Genomic DNA, 19,149 nt, shown 5'->3' with positions numbered 1-19,149 from the left:
CAAGATACGGGTGAGATGGAGGTCTTTTCTACAAGCTACCTGGTGGGGACATTAGGATGTCCTGGTTGGACATTAGGAAGCATTTCTTCTCAGCAAGGGTCATTAGCCATTGGAAGGGGCTGCCCAGGGAGGTGGTGGAGTCACCATCTCTGGAGGGGTTTAAGAAAAGCCTGGACATGGCACTTAGTGCCCTGGTCTAGTTGCCATGGTGGTGTCAGGGCAACGGTTGGACTCGATGATCCCAGAGGGCTCTTCCAAACTGGTTGATTCTGTGTTCTGTGATTCTGTACCGCATCAGGGCTTCCTACGTCACAGAGCCAGCGAAAGAAATCCAGAGGCCATCACAAATTTGGAACATTTATTTATGCAACTGATTTTCTTAAAAGGAAAGAAAGCCAAAAATAATAATAATTATTATTATTATAATAAAAAAACAGTTCACAACAGCTGGATGTGCGTGGTACAATCCACACTGGACGTGTCCCTTTGCCATCCCTCCCCTCGGTCCCACCACACCATCCCCCTCCACGGTGGAGCCGCCTCGTGGTACCATCACTTTGGCAGCAGCTCTTGGATGCTGCCAGCGCTCGGGGTCACTTTTTCTGCACATAAGACAAAATCGTTTCAATTTGGTATTTTTCTGGGGTTTTAATTATTTTCCTTTTTTTTTTTGGTTGTTTTGTTTTTATTAAAAAGAAAAAAAAAAGCACCACTCCAATCTGCCATACCAATAAACATTATCCATCTTAAGAACAGTATTTATATTTTTCTATATATATTTCTATATATATTTCTATGTACAGGATGTCCTTGCCTCACGTCATATGAGCATCTCAGTAGGAGTTGGAGATCGGTTGGTTTTTATAGCACTTGTATTTCAAAGTCTGCCCTTCGGAAGAGATGCCCTAAAAACCCAGAGACATCAAAAAAAAAAAAAAAAGAAAAATAATCTCACTTTTAAAACATATATACAGCTCCTCCAGTCTCTGTTGTCTCATTAGGACTAAATGGGGTTTAAATTTTCCTTCTTTCTTTTCTTTCTGACAACATTTTACCTGCAAAGCACTGGGGAATGCTCCCTCCCCCTGGATCAGAGGGAGGATGCAGGTGGTCCAGGCTCCGGGCAGGTCTGGGATGCAGCAGCATCATCCCTCCAGCCCCCCGACACTGGGGCTGGACGGTGCCACCAACGTCCCGTCCCTGGGAATTTCAGAGGTTCAGCTCAGCCATTTTCCTACAAACCCAAACAACTTCTGCACCCACCACACAGCACCTTCCCTGCGGCATCCCGGGACAGCATGGACACATCTACAGAGAGATGGGGATTGGGAAAAGGACCCTAATTTATTCCAAGTCAAGGCTTGTGATGCGAGTACTGGTGTTACCAGTACTGGTGTCACCCTGTATTGGTGTTACCGGACCATTTTGAAGGCTCTGGTGGGGTAAAAAGACTATTTGGTCACAAGACAGCGTGGGTACACAGCAGGGTTAGACAGCAGGGATGGGAACGAAGGGGAGTAACGTTGGATAGCCCTTGGAATAAGTTATTGTCAGGCCGTGTGAGTAGTTCGGCGAGCACACGGGAAAGCCCAGTGTCCAGGCAAAACCCTCCAACGCTGCTGAGATCCCCATCCCCACCCGCAAGGCAGCGGGTGGGACATCCTCCGAGGTGCAGAGAGGGCAGAGATGCACCTTCTTGCTCTCCTCCACCCTTGGAAGGTGGATGGAAATGTCTCCTCGGTTTGCTCATCCAGGGCGCGGGCGTTTCGGCTCTGTGGCCTTCAGATCGGTCTGGCCAAATGGCATCTTCCAAAGCCTTGAGTCGGGGTATGGATCTGAGAGCAACTCCCTGGGGAGAGGGATCCCCAGCCTCCGGGCAGATAGGGTGAGAAAGCTCCCCCTGCCCTGGGGAGATAGGGCTGAAGGATGGGAGGGGCTGAAGGATGGAAGCAGATGAAGGATGAGGTTGCCCACATGCAGCCTCCAGCATATGGAGGACAGTTTCTCATCTGTTCTGCTCCATACCCACAAAATTTACTGTGAAGGGTTCTGCCTGGCCCTCAAGATAGAACCAACCTCCCCTCAGTTCCTCGAGTCTCCGAGGCAGACCCCAGCCCTGCATCCCTCTGGTTGCACCTTCTCGAGGCCATTTGCAGGGAGAGAAAACCCCGACCACAGCTTGGTTTCAACCAGGCTCTCCCCCGTAAGCAGAAACCCCTGTAATTATCACAGTATCAGACAGAAAAAGTGACATCTCACACCTGACCAGACACCAAAACGTATCAGGCACCTTCAATCACCATCTCCATACACTTGTCCCCAGGTGGCACTGGGGGTGTGGGGACCTCCCCATGCCCAGCCCTGAAGCACTGCCATGGCTCAGGGCCTCAGCACAGCTCACCCCACGCCAATACCATCACCAACACTGACCGTCCCGCTTCTCCAACCCCAGCAAAAGCCAAGCAGCATCGATGGGCAACTGCCTGGGGGAGGAAGGCGCCCAGGAGGCATATGGGATGGACCCGAATTTTGAGGATTTTGTTTCTGGGCACTGAAGGTGTCTCATGTGCAGCAATTCACAAGGGGAGGGTTAAAAACGGACCCATGGGCTGGTACCTTTGGGTCAGCCCAGGAGGAATTAATTGCTACAGACGGAGAACGTGCGGAGACACAGGGGAACCATCGCTTGAAAAGCTTTGCAAAGGCATCAGGAGAGGTCTGGGTCGGTCCCTGCAGAGGGACATCGCGTCCCCGGTGCCCTCCACGTCCCACCACCGTCCCACGGCCCCGCTCTGTCCAGGGCTGGATACACGAAGGGTCGCAACTCACAGAACTGAAAAAAAAAGCGAAGATCAAACTCATGGTGCGAACGGGCAGAAACTCAAGAGCTCGTCTCAGGGTCTCTGCTCCGGCTCAGAGCGTGTCCCCACCAAGGGCAAAACCCGCTGGCAGCTGGCTGGGCTCCTCGGAAAAGCAGCTTCAACTCCACGCTCAATTAGAAAAGCAACGACTCTTCTCCAAATATCCATCCTTCCCTGCTGGGAAACGGCCTCGGCTCCTTCTGCCCACCTCCTCCCCTCCCTGGCCTCCTCTCCAGCCGCTTCACAGATGCCCAGGCAGCACCACGGGGCCACATCCTGCGCACACCAACCCGCAACCGTGACTCGAAGGACGGGATGAGTTGTGGCATCCAACGCTCGGACGCGTTGGGGCGGGAAGAAAAGATGAAGAGCGAAGGGTGAAGGAGGGGAGCGGCCGACACGTCCCCACATCCTCGTTTTTCTTCGATCTGATGGGTTTTCTTGCCAGGTTCTTCGCTGTTTTCCCCCTCATCTTCAGCACTAACGCAACGTCCAAGCGCGGAACGCGCGGTTGGCATGAGCCCTGCGTGAGCCCTCGCCGCTGCCGCTCTCCTGGCCAGGTGCTATCTGGTCTCCAGGGACTCCAGATATTCCAGTGCTATGTCGTAACAGAAATGATACTGCTCCTGTTGGGAGAGAGGAGAGAGGACATTATGATCCTGAGTGAAGTATTTCCCAAAGCGATCCCTTTTCAAGGCAGCCATTCAGCGTGATTTGGACAGGCTGGAGAGCAGCTGGGCAAAGAGGAACCTAATGGGGTTCAACAAGAGTAAGTGCAGAGTCCAGCACCTGGGAAGGAGCAACAAAATGCACCAGGACAGGTTAGGAGGCGATCTGCTAGAGAGCAGCTCCGTGGAGAAGGACCTTGGAGTCCTGGTGGACAACAAGTTACCCATGGGACAGCAGAGTGCCCTTGGGGCCAGGAAGGCCAATGGTATCCGGGGGTGCATTAAGAAGAGTGTGTCCAGCAGATCAAGGGAGGGAGGTCCTCCTCCCCCTCTACTCTACTCTACTCTACTCTACTCTACTCTACTCTACTCTACTCTACTCTACTTTACTCTACTCTGGTGAGACCTCACCTGGAGTATTGCGTTCAGTTCTGGGCTCCCCAGTTCAAGGGAGACATAGATCTACTGGAGAGAGTCCAACGGAGGGCTACGAGGATGATGAAGGGACTGGAACATCTGCCTTATGAGGAAAGGTGGAGAGACCTGGGGCTTTTTAGTCTGGAGAACACTAAGAGGGGATCTGATTAATGTGTATAAATATATGAGGGCTGGGTGTCAAGAGGAAAGGGGCAACCTCTTTTCACTTGTGCCCTGCGATAGGACAAGGGGCAATGGATGCAAACTAGAGCACAGGAAGTTCAACCTCAACATGAGGAAGAACTTCTTTACTGTGAGGGTTACAGAGCACTGGAACAGGCTCCCCAGAGAGGTGGAGTCTCCTTCTCTGGAGACTTTCAAGCCCCGTCTGGATGCGTTCCTGTGTGACCTGCCCTAGATTGGTCCTGCTCTGGCAGGGGATTGGACTTGATCTCCAGAGGTCCCTTCCAGCCCCTGACATCCTATGCTATGATAAGTTTCAACAGCCCTAAGGAAAAGCTTGGAAGGGGCTCTATGGGATGAACGCAGGTGTCACCCCGTGCTGGGGGCTGCGTCCCTCTCCTGTCCCCCAGCACAGCCCTGTTGAAGCAATAACCAGGAGAAACTCTGCTTTCAGCAAACGACACCCGTTGCCGGTGAAGGGGATCCATCCCCCGGACCCAAACACACCACACACACCAAACCTCCTGCATTTCGGGGGCATGTGGCACCTTCGCCTTCCCCGACGGAGGGACTAGGGCTGCGACGTCCCCTTACCCCAAAAATATGGTTTATTCACCACACCAGGGTACAAACCAGGCAGCACCAGCTCCAGCAATCAGCTTCCCCCATGTCTGACCCCTCACCACTGCAGTGATTGACGTGTCAATCAGATGGTGGCAGAACCACGGGAATGACAGGGTCTGGGGTCAGAGGTGGCCAAAATAAAACCGTGGGCATGAAATTGAGGAATGTTTTTCTCCCCGAGTTCAGCGAAGGCTGCAAATGGGGAGCATGTCCAACGAGTGCCATGGCCTCGCTGCGTCCGTTGTCAGAGACACCCTGCCCTGCTGCCAGGATGTTTCTCATCACAAATTCTCCTGCTGCAGATTGAAAAAAAAAACCAAACGTAATTTTCCATCCCTGGCAGGGATTTGGTCTGGGTGTTTGCTTTGCATGTGGGGAGAGGCACAAAGGGAAGTCCCAGGAGCTTTCTTTCACTTCTGAAAATCCCAATTTTCCAAGGGAAATGCCAAACAAATGAGCATTTTGGTGCTCAGGTCAAAGTCTGACCCACCAGCGGGCTGGAGCCAAGGGGTGCGAGTGGAAAAGCTCCTCTCCGAGCCCGTGGCAGGACCAGGCTCACTCTCCCATCCTTTCCCTTTCCTGAGACAGCTACGGATGGTGTCAGCATCTTCCCACTCTTTGCTCCCCACCAGCTGCACGAAGGGGAAGCCCAGCATGGGTGGCTCCTGGTTTTATAGCAAAAATCACTGAAATTGGGCTCGCAAAGGCGATTTCGTCCATCCTTGTCCTCCTTTACGTTACCTGTCCTTGTGCTCTCCTGTCCTCGTACAACTCCCAGCACAGAAAACTACAGGGGAGCTCAGACCTTGGAAGTGCCCATCCCCATGAGATGTTGCTCCTTCAAGCATCCAACAAGCAAAACCAGCCAAAGTGGGGGGAAAAAAACCCCCAAAATCAGGTTTCTGATGCTGCTGTGAGCACTGGGACATCGTGGGTGCAACAGCAGGGAGGGGAAAGGGGAGAGCTCATCTCCCAAAATCCTCATTGACAGCTTGAGCACTGGCATGAAAATCCTGTTATCCCCCGCGCGAGTGGGTGGCTGCTCGGGGACCCCAGGTGGGAGCGGGCAGCGGGGGAGAAGGGCTTCAAAGCAAGGAGGCTGAGACAGCTCAGATTAAAAGCACATAATGCTTTTTGGATTAAGGAAAAGGATTGTTTCTATTTATCATCATATAAAAATAAACCCCGCGGGCAAACAGAGGGGGAAGATGCACGGGGCAGCGGGAAACCGCAACGCGCCGGCTGCTCCCTGCTGGGCTGCAGCTCTTTGCACCGGGCGAGGATCCGGCCTCCCAGTGACTCCGGTAGATTGAGATTCCCAGAATAGACGGTTCAGGTTCATTTGAGGCTGGAGGACGCTTGTGTCCTGATGTGAAATGTTGCCTTTCTTTAATACCTTTGCAATTTAGCCCAATGGGCCTGGTGGCTTCACGCTTGTCACATCATCTTTCCATTATCTGCGTCCCTCCCTCTGCTCCCTGTCCCCTCCCTCACCTTCTCCTCCACTCCAATCCCTAATGCAAATCACATCCCTGCCTCAAAACCATTTCATTTCACAACTTAGGGATTTTATAATCTAAACAGGGTAAACCTTTCCCACTGACTTGCTTTTAAAACATCACTAAGGCACCTGGATTCCTCCACCACAGGCACGGACATGTGCCTGCTCCATCCCCTGTCCTGTTATCAAGGGTCTGAAATAGGGCACAGGCTTTTTACCCTGACCCGCTGCCACCTCCAGCCTCCCTGTCATGAAACGTGGCTCCACCGCTGCTCCCAGCACCTTGTCAATCAATTAATTTCACTCAAAATGCAGTTCCCTTTTATATCTCCAACAGGAATTTGTCCGACTTCACCTCAGACCTGCTCCTGGCACCACAAAACCTCCAAAGAACTGCAATTACATCCCTTGAATTAATGTGAACCTGCCTTATTAATCCCAGAAGGATTTCCAACGAGCCCAGCGCCGACGCCAAGGGCATGTCAGCACGGGGAGATGAAGGCAAGTCCGTGGCTGCTTTCAAGACCTGCCTCACCTCCCTGTCCCTCCAGCCCATGGCACGGTGCTGGCACGCTTACCAAGACATACTCTGCATGCCCCTAATGCTAATCAGGATTTGGGATGGGAAAGGAGGTGTTTTGGAGGTGAGCATCCCCCAGCGCCTCTCCTCCCTGCCGGAGGGCTGCGCGGGGACCAGCGGCCAGGACGGACGCCGGTGGTTGTCTGGTGCTTACCAAGGTCTCTACCATATTTGGCTTGTAGTTGCGGAGGGTCTTTGCAGCATAGAAAACATCTGCCATGTTGTGACACTTGATCATCTCCAGGATCATGGTGGAAGCACAGAAGGTGCCGCTCCGGCCACCTCCATTCCTGGTGAGAGAAACACACGTGTTGGTGGTGAGAAGATGGCACTGGAGCATCTTCCTGCATCCTTTAATTCCCCCCTTTCTCTATCCGTCCCTGAATCCCAGGAGATGTCCCAGAGCAGGGGCTCTTACCCCAAAGTCCCCCCAAACTGGGGAACTTCAACCAGACCCACGTGGTGGCAGGAGCTGTGATCCTGCCCTCTGGCCCTCACAAGAGCCACAACAGAGCAAGAAAACACCTTTTTGGACCATCAGGGCTGCATCTCGGACACCTGGGCTCAGTTTCCAGCCCTGACATGGACTGATTCGTCGTGTGACCTTGGGGAGGCCACTCTGTCCCTCTGCCACCCTCTTTCCATCTGCAGAGTGACCCTGGGCCAATGACCTGCTGGGTAGCACTGGCCAGAAGAACCATCCCACGTTTCACCCAGCGCAGAGCTCGCTGGGTACCTGCCCCCATCCTGGGCTGAAACCATCCTACACCACCACATCTGATCCCTGGCAGCAAAGGAGACCAGGGAGATGAAGAGAGCCCATGACGCCAGTGTTTTATAAAGCATGTTCTCAAATTATCCTTCAGCTAATGAAGACCGACGAGGTTGTAATTAATTTTTGATTAAAGGCTCGCCTGCTGTTTCTACCAATCCACAAACGTGCCAGGTCCCATCTGAGGAGAGTGTGTGGGTGTTTGTGTGAGCTAAACCCAGCCGGGAGGAGGGGGATGGAGAGCACGTCCACCTTGATGAGAAGCAAGTGGTGGGAGTTGCACAGCTCCTGCCACATCCCCTTGGAGCCTGTTACAGGCAGGGGACGTGGTGACAGGGCTGGGACCTCTGCCGAGCCCCGCTGCAAGGCAGGGGACCGGCGTGAACAGCAGAGTTGCTGCGTCCAGGTGTCACTCCTGCTGAGCACCCATCTCATGAAGGAGGTTTGACATGGTGACCACAAGGTCCTTCATCCAAAACTCATTTTGTGGGAGAGACAGAGCCAGCTGGGCACAAAGACACCCCAGTGAGAGCTTTTTAGAGGATTTCCAGACAGAACTGTGGACACATGAGCTGGTGGCATCTACCCCCACGCCAGAGCCAGCTCTTCTCCAGTTGACACTCACAGGCAGTGCACCACGGTCCTGCCATCGCCGCTCTCCTTCTGCCACCTCTCCACTTGGGCCAGGAGGTGCAGGAAGGACTTCCTGGAGTCTGGGGTGTCTCGATACGCCGACCACCGCAGGTACTGGAAATGCCGGACCATCAGGTGCCCCTCCTGCAACTAGAAAAGCAAACCTCATCAGCTTGAACCCATGGGCTGCCCTCACTTGCCTCCACTGGAGGTTTCATGGAGGGCAAGAGGGGTTTGCCCCTACATGTTAATAGTAGAGGAAGAGAGGAAACCCTTTCCTGGTGCTTTAAGATGGATGGTTCAGCTCTCTCCTCCACAGCTCACACTGACCCACTGGTCCCACCACCGCGTCCCACCTGAGGCAGCACCGCTGACATGGTTTATCCTAACTCACAGCATCTCGGGCTGTCTGTGTATCTCCCCAAACCCATTACCCGACCCCTGACCCTCCCCAAGGCTCCTCCATCACATCCTTGTCTTGCACGCAGAAGATCCTGGGGGATGTGTTTCGTTGTGTTGGCTGTAAACCAGGGGGCTGATGAGAAGCTGCCACCCACGGAGGCGGGGAGCGGTGGAAGAGCACCTTAATACCCTGGTAATCTGGTTAGTTTTGAAACCTAATCTGGTTAGCAGGCTCTGGGACGAAGATTATACCCACAAAGCTAAATGAGGCCAGGCTGGAGCCAGGCAGACGTGGGGCTCCTGCTCAGAAATACTCAGAGCATCAGGAGGCACCTGATGAGATGAAACCACGGGTCACACGCTCCAGCTGCATCTTGGGGCTCGGCAGCACACGTGAGGGGAGCACACATCAGAGGAAAAGGGGGGGATCAGATGCAGAAGGGGGATCCCCAGCTCTGGAGGGCTCCATCCACTCGATTTCAGATGCCTGATGAGCAGGGTGAGCACCATCTCCAGCCAGTGGGACCAGGTATTCTTGTGGCTCTGCAGGGACCCTCCAGACTGGGGCTGGGTGTTGGGGGCACTCGGTGCCCACTCCAACCAGCACACCTCAAACACACAGGGGCTTTTCTGAACCTTCTCAGGAGCTCCGATGTGGGGCAGTGACGTGGCTGGGATGGGCTGACCTCCCCAGGCTTGAGCTTCTGCTTCTGGCTGGAAGCCAGGAAGACAGAGGGGGAAGATGAAACAAATAACTGGAGTTAAAACAGGAGAAAACTCCTCTGACACCCCAGGAAGGAAAGCTTTGGGATCTGTTTTGCAGCTCAAGTGAAAGCTCTGTGTGGCTTTGGAGGACTTGTGACACCTCTCAACGCCCAGCTGCCCTCCAGCTGGCAAGGCTTGGCAAGAAGCAGCTCCTTGCATTTACCAGCGCTCCTCCAGCGATCTGCTCCCTGGGGAAGCCTCTTCTTAGATCCAGAGATTTCCATCATGCTGCATTTTAACTTAGCACGGGGTATATTCTGCCACCTGAGAGCAAAGCACGTTTGGTGAAGGACTTTGTGATGAGACCCAGGGAATGCCAGATGCTCCCATGGGTAGCGTGAACCAAAACCCTCTTTGTGTTGAGTCCAGATAACGAGGATTTATCTCCCCTGACCCAGCTTCCACGCCGAAGCACCCTTCCCAGCCAGGCTGTCAGCTGAGCCGCATGCTCCCTTCCAAGCTCCCTAATTCCCATCTGCCGTTGACCTCCACTGGGGCATCAGCCTCAGCCTCTTGGCAGCCCTCGGGAGATTTAAAGGGATGCCACCTCTTCATGGATGGCTTTTGTAGTTAAATCAGCTTTTTTTTTCCACGTACAGCTCTGCACCCACGCGGGGTGTTCGTTGCAGTCCCCGTCCCTTCCCCGTTTCACTGCGTTTCTCTTCATTTAAAGGCAAGCTGAACCAGCCAAGCGTCAATGCCACAAGGACAACGGGTGAAAACCTGTGCGGATCTTCTCACCCTGCAAGAAAAGGGCTCTGCTGGTCCCAGGGGAGCTGCCGTGCCCACGTGGGGAGTCTCCGTCCTGTGATACATGCGTGGCAGGGCAGAGATGGACCTCCAGGCAGGAGGAGAAAAGGCTTCCTACAGAGTTATCAAAAATCTTGCAAGCAGCCATGAACTCCAGAAAGGCCGGATGGAGCCAATGGCAACTTTACAGGCTCCTCTCTGCCAGGATGAGAACTGGGGATGCATCATCTGGAGAAGCTGGATTAGGCTGAAGAAGACACCAGCATCTACAGCATCATTCAGTTAGTTTATTTGGAGAATTACCTGGCTGGGCAATGCCAAGCTCTAGGACTGCGTGGCCTCATCCTTGTGCTCTCCAAAGAAGGCCTTTGCTCATATGAGGAAGCTCTTGGTGATGCCCCAGCCCTTCCCCAAAGCATTGGCTAATAAAACCGATCCACAGGAGCTCACCCAACCCACACCTCTGCCTGAGGGGCACCTGGGTGCACACACAGACACGCATTAAGTACCCCCGACCACCCTGTGCTGGCATGGAGCCAGAGGAGAGACCCTCACCCGTGTGATGTTCTGCACTCGGAAGAGACGGGACACGATGTCCTCATCCGCCGCTCCAGAAACATACTCCACCTCCATCGGGCCGTACTGCTGGAGCCCCGGCTCAGGCCAGTACTGCAAACAGGGCTGTGGAGAGAAGAGGCACAGCTCCCTGTGACCAGGGACATGCGGTGGGACACGGGGAAAGGGCAATAGGCATCACAGGTAATGTCGAGTGGAATGGAGTGTTGGTGCTGGACACCGAGAGGGGCTGCTGGCACAATGGGGTGGCCCCAGGATGGGATGCTGGACCCATGATGCCATCACTCATGCAGGACCCATGGCACACTGCTGGGTGGCCTCAGCTTGTTGAGGAAACAAAGCTGAAAGGTCAAGTCCACCCCCCCAGCACCCACGCAGCCCTCTCCCCACAGCACAAACACCACAGCTGATGCTCCTCGAGATGGACTTGTCTGGTCCAGGAGGATGCAGGATGGTCCCTGCCTTGGCACGCATGGCCCCGGTCCTGTGCTGTGATGGAGCAGGGTTTGGCTGCTCCACATCTGCTGTCAAACCCCACTGGCTTCAGAAGCAGCTCTGCCATCAGCAGCAACAGCAACGTGGGACAAGAGTCCTCTCCCCATGGCCACGACATCCCTCCAAGTCAAAGCAATCCCAGTCTGCAGCCCAGGAAAGGGCCGGGGAGCAGGAGCTGCTCCCCCCATGTCCAGCATGGCACTGATGGATGGCTCGGTCCAAGGGTCACGGCTGTGGATGTTTTCACACCGTGACAGCTGGGAAACCAGCACGAACACAAAATGTATGATGTTTGTCACTGCCTTCACCAGGGCATTTCGCATTTCAGACCATCGAACAGCTTGGGCCCAACTGCCCGGCGAACGTGTTTGAGAAATAATTGGTTATTAATAGGGGCTATAAATCTCCAAGATCTCCAAGCCTTCTAGACTCAGAGCTATAATTTAGATATTAAAACTTGGTTCAGCAGACGTAGTTCAAGTGAGGGATATAACCTCCAAGTCACCTCTCAGAGCTGCCTGCTGTAAAGGTTGATTTATTACCTGTTGGTCCTAAACTGGTAAACATTTAAGATCCAGCTAAATATTGTAACACAGACGTCCCCAAAGAATAGATGTTCAGGGCTCAATAATGAAGAAAAATGGCAAAGTCCTCATCGGATGGTGCCAGGGGACAGCGGCCACTGCGGGGAATGGGGACCTGGGGGAGGATGGCACAGGAGTGGGCAGCTCCTGCAAGGCTGAAGGGCATTTCTGGACCATGGAAGGAAAGAACAGGTTGAGAAAGAGAAATAAACTGGATTTTGCTGCCTCCTTCCCTGCCGTGGTTCACTGCAGCTGGGTTCAGCTGAGAGCCGATGTTTGGGCTGCAGACGGGAGGTGCTGGATGGTCACATTGCGGGGACAGTAAGATGGTGGCACCGCTGCAGGACTGGGTTTCTCAAGGGGCACTTGATCCCTGGCAGATATCTCAGCACACGTGAGGTGTGTCCAGTTCTGGGCCCCCCAGTTCAAGACAGACAAGGAACTACTGGAAAGAGTCCAGCGGAGGGGTACAGAGATGGTCAGAGGGCTGGAGCATCTCTCCTAGGAGGAGAGGCTGAGGGGGCTGGGGCTGTTCAGCTGGAGAAGAGCAGACTGAGGGGGGATCTTATCAATGCTTACAAATACCTCAGGGGCGGGTGTCAAGGGGATGGGACCAGACTCTTCTCAGTGGTGCCCAGCGACAGGACAAGGGGCAACGAGTACAAACTGAAACATGGGAAGTTCCATCTGAATATGAGGAAAAACTTCTTTACTTTGAGGGTGGCAGAGCCTGGGCACAGGCTGCCCAGGGAGAGTGGGGAGTCTCCTTCTCTGGAGATATTCAAACCTGCCTGGACACAACCCTGTGCAACGTGCTCTGGGTGACCCTGCTTTGCAGGGGGTTGGACTGGGTGATCTCCAGAGGGCCCTTCCAACCCCAACCAGGCTGGGACTCTGTGAGGGTAAATGTGAATCAAGATGAAAAATGCACACGGGAGCATCAGTCACCCTCCCCAAGCTGCACCCACCCGCTGCTCGGGCAACACAGCTGCTCTCCTCCGCAGCCACGCTCGCGGGCAAAGCCCTTCCACACTCCAGCCTCAACACCTCTCTGCACACGGAGGGAGCCAGGCAGGTCTGTCCCATCAGGAGCAAAGCCCGCAGGGCTCGGGGCAGCCACCACTGCCAGCCAGGGCTCCATGCAGCAATGTGCCCTGGCCCCGTCCTCATGCCGGGACCGGAGAGCCTGCCCACCCAAGCCAGAGCCACCCTTGGGTGCTGGGTCTGCACCGACACCCTCTGATCTGGACTCGCAGAGAGGCAACAGCCACAACAAGAACTCGCTTCTCACATTTTCAGTTGAAAACACCCTTCGTGGCTCTGCTCAGAGCATCTCCTGAGCAGTCCATGAACGGCTGCTCACTGTCTCATGGGCCGCAGACCACAGCTAGAGCCTTTGTCCTCACTCCAGGTTCTGTACGGTCACGTTTGTGTGATGGACTTCAGTAAAGCCAACACACGTGGTACGGTTCTTGTATGAGCTACCCAGATCATTGATACAAACACTGAACAGAACCAGCCCTAGGGCTGAGCCCTGAGGAACACCGCTGGTGACCGGTCCCCAGCCACATGCAGCCCCGTTCACTACAACCCTTGGAGCCCTGCTGTCCAGCTAGTTCTTCACCCAACGCATCGTGTACCTGCTCATCTCACAGTTGGACAACGTGTCCAGAAGGATGCTGTGAGGGACACCATCAAAAGCCTTATGGAAATCCAGAAAAACCACATCCACCACCTTCCCTTCATCCATTATGCAGGTGACCTTATCATAGAAGGATACCAGATTAATTAAACAGGACATTCCCCTTGTGAACCCATCTTGATTGTGCCTGATGATGGCTTTGTTCTTCAAATGCCTTTCAGTAGCACCCAGTAGGATCTTCTCCATCATTTTTACACTAACAGGTCTTCCCTCAAACCCTTCTTGTAGATGGGAATAACACTGGCCAGCTTCCAGTCAGGAGGGACCTCCCCAGAATCCCAAGACCTTTGGCAGAAGATCAGGAGGGGGCCTACCACAACATCCACTAGCTCCGTCCGTTCTCTGGGATGAAGTCCATCAGGCCCCATGCACTCAGGAACATTCAGCTGACATAACTGGTCCCTTACAACTTCACTGTCCACAAATGGAAAGTCACTGTTCCCGCGGTCGTGGTCCTCCAACTCAGACGACTGGGTTGACAGCTTGGCAGAAGCTTGAGAGAACATCATTGAGCTCCCTGGTTTGGGTTCTAAAGGCTCTAGGGCAAAGAAAAGCAGAGGAAACCAACCCAAGAAAGGGGTGGGAGTGCAGAGCACCAGTTTATTTCAGTTGCAAAACAGATTGAGGTGGTGTTTCACTTCTACTTCATTCTAGGGAGCAGCACGGAGAGCCTGCTGACAGCTGGGAGCATCACCCGGGTACGTGGCCAGCCACGACAGAAGCAGCGCTCCTGAAATCCCACAGCGGGGGTTATCCACAGAAGAGGCTACGGCCATTACTGCACGGGGGGAAGGGGCCCAAGGGAAAAACTTCAGGTCTGGGGCACTTTGATGCCCAGCGCTGCAGCCTTCCCCATCCCTCCCTGGGGACCAGCTCCCAGGGGCAGCGGGACGCAGCGCTGCCCCAGCACCACACGCCAAATGCAAACTCCATTTGATTCACTTTGGGGCTCAAACCAGCTCTCTCCAGGAAAAGAAAACTGGGCTTTCTAGCAATTTCTTCTGACTGCCACACCCTGTCACCACGAGGTGGGCGCCACGCTGTGATGTCACCGTGATGCAGAGGCGTCACCTTGACGCTGGAGAACTTCCAGGCAGCTGGTGCCACAGCCCTTCATTCTGCTGACCGGCAGCACCAAGACTGGCTGGTCACAGAAAGGTCCACGGCTGGAAGTTGCAGCCAGGCTGTGAAGGGAGAAGATAAAATGGAGATGCCTTCACCAGAGACATCCTGTGATTCCAGTACGGACGATTCAGACTGGTGGGCAGCTTCAGCTTCTCCCGACCATCGAAGACGTTACACGGGAGTATCTTGGGATGCTGCCAGTGGACTTTTCGCAGACAAAAATGCTCTTCAGGGTTCCCCTGAAGAATCCTGCGCCCCCGCCACACGCTACCATTTCTACGAGGAGATCTATGCCGGCAGCAGCCAGTCCTCAGCCTGCTCCTTCCTCAAGAAGCTCCGGAGGATCGTCGGCAGCCCTCACTTCCAGTCAATCTGGTGGGGCGACGATGGTTACTGCGTCGTGATCGCAAAGAAACGCTTCAGAAAGGAGGTGCTGGCGAGGAGGGGACACCTCAAGATCTTTCAAACCGAGTCCATGAGAGGCTTCATCCAAGAACTCAAGCTCCATGGATTCTGCAAAATGGAAGGGGATTCCTCCATATCCATCTCCATCAAGGAGCTGCAGGCCCTAGCAGCAGCAGGGTCTACTCTGGGCAAGGTACGTTGGTTCCTCTGCACACAAAAGAGCCCTCGGGACATTCGGGGGGAGAGGTTCACATTCAGAGAAAATAAGGCTTTCCAAGGTGGGAGATGGGGATGGGAGCAAACAGCCTGATTTCGTCTCACGGGTCATTTCCAGGAATTCTCGACACAGGATTTCAGAGGAGCAGAAATGCTGATAAAATAGATTTTGGTTATTTCTGCTTACTTGGAATCTGTGAAATGCAAACACAGTCCCATCGTATCGTGCTTTTTTTGTGCTTGCTCTGTACCTGGCAGCACCAAAAGTTTACATCTTCTTGTGGCATCTGCTTAATGCTCACAAGATACACGTCAGCACCAGCATTATTCCCGACATGTCCATTCCACGCTGAGGTGCCTGAAAACTAGTGGTGTTTGGGTTTCTCCATCGGTTTTTAGGCTTTTGAAACACCTACACTTCTCTGCTCCCAACTACCAGAAACACAAGGGTGGTGATTACTTCACAAAACTCTGTCCTAACATTTTATTCAGCCTAAACTTGAGGTTTAAAATGCCCTGGAGAGTCCTTTTTAATACCCATGTTTGTCTTTGCTGATGCAGATGCTCAGTGATCAGATCTCTGTCCTTCTCCTTCTTCAAATGACGGCAACTAACTCCTCTCCTTTGCATTTTGTAGCTGCTCTTCTACCACAACCCCTGTTTTAAGAGGGATTGCCCCACCCTCCTCGGGACGTGCCTGCGAAGCGCTGGTGGCAGGATGAACGAAGAGCACCCAAGGAGACGGCGGCGATCTCATGGTCAGGTGGCAGCAGGAGCTGCAGAGGAGGAGACCACCCAGACATCTGCAAACACCAGCTCCTCCTTGACCCAGCCATGGGATGACACAACCGCCCAGATGGGTGATGATGGTCCATCCCCACCCAAACGGCACCGCAGCCACAGCCCCGGCGGCAACCAGGAGGCGGCTGCTGCTCCATCATCTGCCTCACCACGCCGTCTCACAGCAGCCATGGACGCCCCACAGTTCCATCTGGGCAGCCAAATTTAGCTGCTGTGCAGGTCCCCGGGGCTGGCCTGACTCTACTCCGCAAACACCGCAGCTGCTGGCGACGGGGCTGGACTAGAAACAGCAGAGTTCTTAGGGAGTAAGGGAGCATCGTAGAGGCAGAAATACATTAGTATAGGAATAAGTAATAGTACATTGTTTGTTGTTCTCATTAATCACAGAATCACAGAATGTCAGGGATTGGAAGGGACCTCGAAAGATCATCTAGTCCAATCCCCCTGCCGGAGCAGGATTGCCTAGACCATATCACACAGGAACGCGTCCAGGCGGGTTTTGAATGTCTCCAGAGAAGGAGACTCCACAACCTCTCTGGGCAGCCTGTGCCAGTGTTCGGTCACCCTCACCGTAAAGAAGTTTTTCCTCATATTTATGTGGAACCTAATAAATCTTTTCAAGTTGCCTTGTGTCTCTACAGTCTCACAGTCACTGTCTCCACACCTGGGGCAGGGGGGGACCTTCAGGGACACAAAGGGTCTGGCTCCAGCCCGCGAAAGCCAAAGGCCCCAGGCACTAGTGCTGCACTCAGCAAAACCCAGCAAGAGGCCAGCCTGGGGCTAACCCAGGAGCTGCCCCAGCACCCAAGGCCACTCAAACCAAACCAACCCCTCACAGCTCCTGGGGAGACCATGCCCCTTCCTCCCCCAGCTCAGACCAGGGGCGAGGGGCAGCAGGGCCGCAGGGAGCAGACTTGGGCTTCTCCTGCCCACCCTACATCCCAGCTGGGGACAACTACAGCATCGCAGCTGGCAAAGCCACACAGCTGTCCTACGGGAGCCACAACCTGGGCTTACCGGAGGAAGAACTTCCCCCATCAGCATTCACTAAGGCTTCCTTTAGGGAAGAGGCTTTCACCAGAGCACGTAAATGAGACGCTACACCGTGATCCCCTTCCTTTCCACACAACAGGGAATTTCATGGTTTGGCGAGAGCAGATCTGTAACACCGTCTGTGGAGGACGCCCCACACTTCACTGCCATTTATGCTAACAAATCACACTGCTCATGAGAAATTACATCACGAGTTCATAGGTTTGCAGTAAACGTGCAGCGCTACACAGCGCTGTCTGATCACGGAAAGATTCCCCAAATTAGGTCCCAAGGTAGGAGAGCTGAGCGTGTGTTTCCACCTCCCAAGGTAAGCATCCCTACGCCAGATGAAGAGGACAACAGCCAATTCAGCTGGCACCGGGAAGCACCAGACAAATATATTTCATCTCATGCCTTGTCCCGATGACTTTAAAATAGATATTGCTGAATATCTACTGGGCTTGGGCTACAGAAACTGGAGATCTTCAATAGCATCTGAGAGCTTTCCAGGTCTGCACAAAGTCACTGAGGAGCAGATCAAAGTGGGAACACTCATTCCCATCAGTGGGAACACGAGAATCCAGTACATTTCCTCATTGAATTAACATTACAGACCCATAATGGACTTTTATGTCCACTCCAGTGGCGGCAGAAGCACTGCAGGCATGTCCCTGAGGAGTGGTGCAGGGGGAAAGCAAAGAGGCGAGGCTGAGCATGGCCCCCCACTCCCCAGCTTCTGTCCCCTCTTTCCCCGGGTGACAGGGGACACCTCCCCTCCAGTTGGGCAGATCTGCACATCCCATCGCACCATAAAACCCACGAGACAGTTGCTGATTTATAAAGCAGAGTTCACAAGCCACCAGTACCCTTGGAAAAGAAACGCAGGAAATTCCCCGTGCCTCAGTTTCCCCTTTGTAAAAGGAGGATAAAAATCAGTTCTTTATAACAAGATTATATTTGTTGTTAACCAGGTATCTCCCTGGGGCATGCACAAAGACGATGGTCCAGTAAAGCAACGCCAACACACCACCACCACCAACGCAACGCCAACACAACGCAGCCAGGCTGGTTTGCTCCTGAAGACATCTTCGGCTCCAGCCAGCCAGCCCTGTGCTTACAGGGGATAAATCCTGGGTGCTGCAGCCAGTCCCATCTCCCCTTGCATAGGAGAAGGAGCTGAGCGAGCAAGGCAGGGGCTGCAGCGTTGCCAAAGCAGTGGGGACAGAGCAGGACAAGGTGAGCTGCGCAGCCAGCGCGGTCCCCGGGGCAGCAGCACTCACCCAGGCGGAGTTGGACTGGTTGAGCTGGTTGAGCATGACGATGGATGTGCAGCCGTAGTCGTACACCAACCGCCAGAAGTCGGTGGTGGTGTTCTGCAGCGGGTGCAGGGTGACGATGAAGGCAGCGCTCTTGGTGTAGCTCTGTGGGGAGGAAAGACGAGTATCATTGAGGACGTGGCCGCAGCGCTGAAGCTGCTGCTGCCACACCCCAAAAAGAACAAGTGCAACCAGAAGATGAGTGCCAACAAAGCCATCTTCTGCACACTTGAGCAGAGCTGACGTCCCTGGCACACCTTTGGTCCCTCCATGCCCCACTGACGGCGAGATGCACCAGGTCTAAGTGATCCCTGCCCTCGGTGGGGATGAACGCACCTGCTTTCTGCTCTCAGCTCGTGCAGGGAAGGGTGTTTCACACAAATAACTGAGGAAAAGATGTCACCTTTGAGCCAAGAACAAGCACAAGCCGTGGCTGCCAGATGGCCCCAGCCCTCAGCTCTGCACCCCAGTCCTGAGCAAAAGCATCACCCCCACAGCACCCCGACACCTCCGGTCACCGAGAGCAGCAAAGAGACAAACAGGGCCAATGGTCTTTTCAGGGAGGAAAAGAAACCCAGTGACAGACCCCTAGAGACTACAAGAAGGAAGGGGGACAAAAAATGATCGTACTTCTCGTTTGTGCTTTGAATGAGACTTGTCCCCTCGGTCACCCAGATGCCGCTTGCTGAGGGACGGGAAGCCCACGGCCGGGCTCAGCGCTGCATCAGTCAGGCTTTTAAA

The 19,149-nt window shown here is 54.0% G+C and overlaps 1 protein-coding gene across 3 annotated transcripts in view; it reads right to left on the bottom strand.

Moving 5' to 3' along the window:
• Positions 1 to 341: 341 nt before the first annotated feature.
• Positions 342 to 19,149, bottom strand: part of PTPRU (protein tyrosine phosphatase receptor type U) — a 74,202-nt gene continuing 55,394 nt past the window's right edge. For all 3 annotated transcript variants that reach the window (XM_068417661.1, XM_068417660.1, XM_068417662.1), the window contains 5 exons: positions 18,373 to 18,513; positions 10,712 to 10,837; positions 8,232 to 8,389; positions 6,989 to 7,124; positions 342 to 3,487 (listed from right to left, as the gene is read on the bottom strand). In XM_068417661.1, the coding sequence (XP_068273762.1) occupies positions 3,425 to 3,487; positions 6,989 to 7,124; positions 8,232 to 8,389; positions 10,712 to 10,837; positions 18,373 to 18,513 (624 nt within the window). In that variant the 3' untranslated portion in view covers positions 342 to 3,424. The remainder of the gene's footprint in view (positions 3,488 to 6,988; positions 7,125 to 8,231; positions 8,390 to 10,711; positions 10,838 to 18,372; positions 18,514 to 19,149) is intronic.

The sequence above is a fragment of the Nyctibius grandis genome, chromosome 24 (genome assembly GCF_013368605.1).
Source record: "Nyctibius grandis isolate bNycGra1 chromosome 24, bNycGra1.pri, whole genome shotgun sequence".
NCBI classification, from domain to species: Eukaryota; Metazoa; Chordata; class Aves; order Nyctibiiformes; family Nyctibiidae; genus Nyctibius; species Nyctibius grandis.
This window is presented reverse-complemented; position numbering and strand designations above follow the sequence as displayed.